Consider the following 7788-nt stretch of genomic DNA (forward strand, 5'->3'; position numbering starts at 1 on the left):
ACTTCCTCAATGCCCATGTCAATACTTTGCGTGGAACCCTATCGAATGCTTTCTCCAGACCAAGAAACCCAAGAAACAACTTCTTCCTCTTCTCCATGTACTTCTCCTGCAACTGCCTCACAATGAAAAGCGCGTCTGTCATTCCTCTTCCTGGCATAAATCCAAACTGCATTTCGTTGATCTTCACTTTCTTCCTTATCCTCCTCTCCAACACCCTTTCCAATACCTTCATTCCATGCTCCAATAACTTTATCGCTCGGTACGAGCCACACTCCAGATGGTCACCTTTCCCCTTGTATAGAGGGACGAGGGTACTCAGTTCCCAATCCACTGGAATGCGGCCTTCTTTCACCACCAGATTACAGATCTCTGTCATTCTCTTCACACCCCAACTTCCTGCTGCCTTCAACATATCTCCCACAACTCCCGTCGGCCCTCCCGCTTTTCTACCCTTCATTGCTTTTATCGCTACCCTGCCCTGTAACCCTGTAGCCAACCCTGGCCCTGGTGTAACCCTGGTGTTGGGCTAGCGGCTAGGGTGCCGGCTTAGGATCCTAGGATCCTGGGTTCGAATCCCGGTCGATCGCTGAATTAACGCCAGGGGGGTTGACTCAGCCTGTCATCCTTCCGAGGTCGGCTAATTGAGTACCAGTTCACTGGTAATTCCCTGTTTGTCGTTAAAGGCGGCAAAAAGGGTTGGCGTCAGGAAGGGCATCCGGCCGTAAAACATTGCTTCAAAAAGGGGACCAAAAAACAACAACAACCATGGTTCCCGAAAAAGGCCAACCCCCGCTTTGCGGGGAAAAATGGCCTCTAAAGGTGGTTTATATTGCTTTTATCGCTTCCTCAACTTCCTTCTCAGTTATCTTCTCTGCCGGTCCTAAAACTGGGTTACTCTCTATGTTGCCATCCCATTCATTCTCTGTATTCAACAGCATTTCCATATATCTTTTCCATCTTCCTTTAATTCCATCTGGGTCGACAACGATTTGTCCCACTTCATCCTTCAAGCAACTCACCGCCATCACATCACACCTCTCTTTCGCTATCTGCTTCGCAATCCTGAATACTGCTTTCTGACCCTCTTCCGAATCCAAGCGTTCTCCGAACATTTTCCTACATGCCTCCTGTGCCTTTGCTACCTCTTTCTTTGCAGCCTTCCTGGCTGCCTTATAACTTTCATGCTCTGCTGTTTCTGCTCACGTACCCTTCGCCTTCTGCCACTCCTTGAACTTCTTCCTCTTCTCGTCAATCCTCTTTCCAACTTCATCATCCCACCACCATGTTTCCTAGTGCCTCGGTGGTCCTTTTGTCCATCCACATACCTCACCAACGGCTCCCAACAGACTAGCTTTCATTGACATCCAACCACTTTCAAGCTCAACCACATCATCCTTGACCCTACTCAGCCTCTCTTTTAATGCCTCCCTTACTGTCACCTCTTTCAACCTCCACACCTTCATTCTCGGTTGGTACTTCACCCGCCGAGCTCTCCTCGCACCTTTCACCCTTACGTCGCAGACAACCAAGTGGTGCTGTTGATGAGGCCCAGGAACAAACTTAGATAAAGATTAGATGAGGCTGACGATCGTAAACCTTGGTCTAAACCTCTAAATAGGGTTGATGAAGTGTGTATGAAACACGATATTGATTATGGGAATAGCACTACGTTGGATGAAAAACACGAATCCGACAGAGAAATGTTGTATAATTTATCTTTGATACGAAATCCAACGTTGAGAGAGAAAGTTGATAGGTTTATCTTGAAAAAAATTGATAAGTGCTAAATTGAGACTTGGTCTTGGTTATCAAAAAAAACTATTAAGCTCTGAGGAGCAAATAGCTCAAAATATCTCTGAGGAACAAATAGTTTTAAGCGCTGAAGAGCTTAAAACTATTAGGCTCTTGGTCAATCAAGACTGAGGAGCAAACAGTTTTAGCTGATGAATTACATAAACCTATAATCACAAAGTTTAAAAGAAGGAAGGTTTATTCTAAAGAGGTTGATTACGTCTGGTCCACTGATTTAATTGAACTAAATAATGATAAGGGATATAAATATGCTTTAACCGTTATTGATTTGAGGAGTAGATTTGCATGGGTTGTTCCTTTGAAAAACAAAAGGGGTAATACTCTTATGTTAGCTTTCAGTGGAATATTTAGTAAAAGCAAAAGGAAACCAAAGAAGTTATGGACTGATGAGGGAACAGAGTTCTGCAACAAAATATTTATGAAATTTCTTTAAAATAATGGTATTACATTATACAGCACCTTTAATGAAGGAAAGGCAGTTGTTATTGAGCGTTTTAATCGTACTTTGAAAGAGAAATTATATAAAAAATTCACACAACTCGGTTCTCAACAATGGGTATATTTAATTCAGGATATTGTAGATAACTAGGGCATTGCCCGTACTATATCTATATCTAAAATTATATCCCCCCCCTCTATTTACATGAAATGGTTTGGTCCAAAGCGAACGGCTTGTGAGTACGGTGACAATCCCCCCCCTCTATTTACATGCAATGGTTTGGTCCAAAGCGAACGGCTTCCGGAGTTTGGTAAAGAAATCGCCATCGCGTGCACAAACGCGCAGGAAAGCGAATGAATCGCAAATTCGGTTTTATTAGTTTTAAAACATAGTTTAACGCCAACATAGTTTGCAAACGTGAAATAAATGAATACGCTGTCAAATGTGCCATCCGAGGCAGAGTGTGTCCTCCACGTTCGGCACACGCGATCGTTCGCTGCTCTCTGATTGGTTGAATCGTTTTTTGGACATAGCTCGGTAAGTAATTGTCCGATTAATATGAAACCTTGAAAAGGCACATCCTCGGGTCCCCAGCAATATACCTGGCAAGTTAAAAGTATATCGGACCCGTGGTTGTCGAGAAACAGCGGTCACAGACAAACAAACGTACAGACGTACAGACGTACAGAGATTACTGGAATTATAGATAGATTACAATAATACCGTTCATTCATCAACAAAATCAAAACCGTCAGAATCATTTACAAAATTAGAATATGAAAAGGAGATTAATTTGAGAAAACCCAAGTTCAAAGTTGGTGATATTGTAAGAATATACAGATGGAAAAGCCATTTTGAGAAAGGTTATACAAAGAGATGGACTAATGAACTTTTAAAAATCGTTGATGTAATGGATACAGTTCCTTGGACTTGCAAATTATATGATTTAAATGGAGAAGAAATCTTGAGATCATTTTATTCACAGGAATTACAAAAGACCCAAGTAAGCAGATAATACCCTTGAAAGCAATGGGTTGGTGCTTCACAATCCTCTACAATACACCGCTATGGACACTCGAGGACCAAGTCCGAGTGTATAGTAGGGGGCATCTGCTTTTCCTCACCCTAAACCAAGACCAAAGCAAATTATACCCTTGAAAGCAATGGGTTGGCACTTCACAATCCTCTACTGTACACCGCTATGGACACTCGAGGGCTAAGTCCGGGGTGTATAAATAGGTGGTGTATGCTTTGGTTTTGGTTTAGAGTGAGGAAAACTCAACCCCAGCCCAACTGTTTTTTTTCCAACATTTTTCAACAATTCAATGATAATACAAGATAAATGAGTCTGTGAGATATGACATTCATTCAAAAATTCACCTCACATCTAGAACCCTAACCCATCCCTTACCCTCACATTCAAAATCCCAACCTTAACCCAACCCTAACCATAACCCAACCCCAACCCCAAAACCAACCCTAACCCCAAAACCAACCCTAAACCTCACATTCAAAATCCCAACCCCAGCCCTAACCCTAACCCAACCTCAACCCAACCCAACCCTAACTTTCACATTCAAAATCCCAACCCTAACCCTAACTCAACCCTAACCCAACATTTTTTTTTCCTCTTCTTCCAATTCTGTCTTTCAAGGCTTTCACGTTGAAGAAGTAGAAATTGGGAGTCAGAATTTTCCAGCATTTTCTTCCTCTAACTTTCTTGATATTGCTGAAATATATGTAAAATAAATATATTACTTATCTATAAATATTAAATTACATAAAATATATAATTGAATTTATTTCCAATCAACTGAACTTGCCTTTCATCAAGCACAATCAAGCAAAGAACAATGTTCATTGGTTTAGGATCCAAAGAGTGTTCTTTGCGTAATCCATAAGCAGAGTCTCCAAGATAGGAAGAGTCTCCAAGATAGGCCCTACAGGCAGAGTCTCCAAAATGAAACCAGTTTTCAAAGTCTCCAAGGCAAAACTCTTTTCCTGATTTTATTAAATTTAGTGAGTCTCCAAGGTCCACAGTTAGAACCATTTAGGCAGAACTCATAATGTTTTTCCCAAATTTAGTGAGTCTCCAAGGTAGGTATTGAAACCATCTAGGCAGAACTCATAATATGTTTCACCCAAATTTAGTGAGTCTCCAAGGTAGGTATTGAAACCATCGAAGCAGAACTCATAATATGTTTCACCCAAATTTAGTGAGTCTCCAAGGTAGGTATTGAAACCATCGAAGCAGAACTCATAATATGTTTCACCCAAATTTAGTGAGTCTCCAAGGTAGGTATTGAAACCATCTAGGCAGAACTCATAATATGTTTCACCCAAATTTAGTGAGTCCAAGGTAGGTATTGAAACCATCGAGGCAGAACTCATAATATGTTTCACCCAACTTTAGTGAGTCTCCAAGGTATAACTCTTTGGCTGGATCATCAAGGTAGAATTCGTTCTGTGGGTCATGGTTGTTCAAAAGGTCTTCAAACAAATCATTAATTTCACCCCAAGTTGTGGTAAAAGCAGTATTTTCATTTTGTATCTCAGATACAATTTCCTGTGAGAGAAAATAACAATGTATTAATTTAATTCAAGATTATTATATGTATAAATCAAACTGAATGTTAAAAGAAACTCTTACCTCCATTGATAAGAGGTTTGAATCCAGTTCATCAATTTGAAGGCTTAGTTCCACCCAGGTAGTAAGACTCCAAGGAAGTCCAAAGTCATCCCACTCAACCTCAGCACAGTAGTCCATTCTCAAGAGAAGCAGGAAGTTGTTTCAATTTAGCCTGTGTTTCCACCCTTTACATAAGAATGGTGGGTGTGGTTTCCTTTGGAAATTCCCTGTGACAATCTCTGGGCAAGCCTGGGCAAGACTTAACTGGAAATGATGTAATAGTGGGTGGGGTTTTATAAAAGTGGGCGGGGCTTAGGAAAAAGTGGGCGGGCTTAGGAAAAGGTGGTTGGGGCTTCGTAAAAAGTGGGTGGGTCTAAGGAAAAAGTTATTGTAACATGATCAGATATTTGTTGGATCCATGAATGATTTTCATAAATTCAATAAACTTAACTTTAATACTATATAAATAGAAATATTATTTTAATCTCCTCTAAAGGGTGAAGCCAGCCCCACGCAGTGGAGTAGGGACCAAAAGGAGGGACTGGACTGTGATTTGGTATCGGAGACTAAAATTGAATGATAGGGAAACGAGCGAAGCGAGTTGAGCTATTATGAGTTTTTAGGCTACGGTACCAAATCACGGGTCAGTCCCTCCTTTTGGTCCCTACTCCCCTCCACTCCCACTTTCACAAACATACACCTTCTCTTCACTTCCTTCATTTGGATATCTCCTTCCAAACTTCTTTCCCTTTGTTCTGCACTCCCCTAATCTTCTTTTTCTCACCTGCATTTTATCAATTTGGTGTACCACTCATGTTGAACATACAAATTGCATCTTGTTACCAATTTTGCCTTCATTACAGACAAGTGTGCTGGTCCGCACGTTCATGATGACCATTATACTTGAGGGACTTGAAAATAAGAATGGAATTAAACTGGACAAAGGTACCTACGCACCTCAGGCATCTGCACATCATTCTGACACTTGATGAGTGAATTCCGTTCATTTAAATGCTCCCCCTCCACCCACTTACCCTCCCAACCTATACAGAGTGGACCATATTAAAAAATCGCAAATTTATGGGTACGATTTCCCAGCAAAACATTCGCATCGGTGACAAGGCGCCACAGAAGATAGAGGAGGTTCAAGGAAGGTAAACATTTTAATTGAAGTTTTAATTGAAGTTAAAGAAAGGTAAAGTAAAATAAAAAAAAAAAATTTTTTTTTTTGGTGCGCTATTGGTTAAGTTGTGCTTTATTACCCTCGCCAGAGAAGAGGGTATTGCATTTGAGTCCGTTTGTTTTTGTCCTTTTGTTTGTCTGTTTGTCTGCACAGAATAAATATGATTTTCTCTGCAATCGTTGGTTCGATTGACAGGAAATTTTCACCTTCGGTGCAACTCCACCTGCAGAATTTCGTAATGATAACTATGACGTCATAGGTCACGTGGATCGGCCACCATCTTGGAAAAACCGAAAAACTTTGCACCTCGATATCTCCGAAAGCGCTGCATATAAAAAAATGAGACATGGCTCACTAAAGAACTCTCCATGTGGAATAACATCTGTTAATGATGGATGTCATTGGTGCCTCCATTATGACGTCATAATTCGACGAGTACAAAACTTCATCCGATGAAGATGAAATTTCTTGAGCATAACCTAGGGCTAAATTGGTGGAGAAAAAAATAATGATGACTTCATCGGTCACGTGGTTCGGCCGCCATATTTTTTTTAACACAAAAGCCTTAAAAACCACTAAAAACACATCCTGGCAAGGGTCTGCAATCTGTGATTGCTCTTTCTAGTTACATATGCAACTTTATGAAGTACTTGTTTCTTTATATCCTCTTGAGCAATGGCCTTTTAAATTTTTTTACCAAAATACACAAAGGTACCATTTATTAATTTTTGTACAGGGAGTTGCACAGGTCGAATCTCATGACAAGACAACGTGTAAATATGGCATTGATGTGTTCACTAGACGAGCAAGAGGAATTAGTGTTTTGAAGGTGTATAGATCTGTTTATCTGTCATGATAAAAATAAAAAACTTTTCCTATGAATGACAATTATTTTGAGTGATCTGTATTTTTTTTTTCAATTGTTTTAAATTAATGTTGTAATGTTTACCCTCACCAAAGGAGAGGGTGTTGCATTGGGTGCATTTGTTTGTTTGTATGTTTGTCTCTTTCTGTCCACACATAGTGTTAAGGTAGACCATAAACGCCACCTAGTGGTAGTCAGTCGTACATATTCTCTTTTTTTCAACTGACTACCTCAATAAAGTATGTACAATTAGAATGTGAGTATGTCTATTAAGTATGTACAATTAGAATGTGTACGTCTATAAAGTATGTACAATTAGAATGTGAGTACGTCTATAAAGTATGTACAATTAGAATGTGAATATGTCTATCAAGTATGTACAATTAGAATGTGGGCACGTCTATAAAGTATGTACATTTTATAGTATGTACACTATAAAACCACACTAAACAAGTCTGGGTGAGAGTATGCAATCTTTGATTGCTCGTTCTAGTTTTGGTTTTATTAAAAACTAGAGTAATGCAACTGTGTCGCCAATATGCCTTCGCATAGTCCCATAATGGGTATATGCCCTCGTTCACTGTCCTAAAAATAAACAAGTTTGATTTCAAATCCTTCAGCTGCTCTCAAGTATCCCATTTTTACCAGACATGATGAGTTTCACATCTATCGGTGAAGTGGTTTCGGAGAAGGGATTTTTTTAATTATCGGCTTTCAAGCTAATATGGCTGCCACACCACATGACATATGACCTTTAAAAATGTACACTCTGCATATATATGGGTCGGGGATCACACCATGTGACCAATGACGTTTTTGTGGTCATCTTTTAATCGCCATGCCTTGTCAATGGCACACGT

At 40.0% G+C, this 7788-nt stretch overlaps 1 protein-coding gene across 2 annotated transcripts in view; it reads left to right on the forward strand.

The window, feature by feature from the left end:
• PIH1D1 (PIH1 domain containing 1) overlaps positions 1-7788 on the forward strand; it is an 85484-nt gene that overhangs the window by 68845 nt on the left and 8851 nt on the right. For both annotated transcript variants that reach the window (XM_078768488.1, XM_068104770.2), the window contains exons 6-7: positions 5744-5825; positions 5932-6034. In XM_078768488.1, coding sequence (XP_078624614.1) covers positions 5744-5825; positions 5932-6034 — 185 coding nt within the window. The remainder of the gene's footprint in view (positions 1-5743; positions 5826-5931; positions 6035-7788) is intronic.

This window comes from Myxine glutinosa, chromosome 14, assembly GCF_964187855.1.
Source record: "Myxine glutinosa chromosome 14, kmMyxGlut1.1, whole genome shotgun sequence".
NCBI classification, from domain to species: domain Eukaryota; kingdom Metazoa; phylum Chordata; class Myxini; order Myxiniformes; family Myxinidae; genus Myxine; species Myxine glutinosa.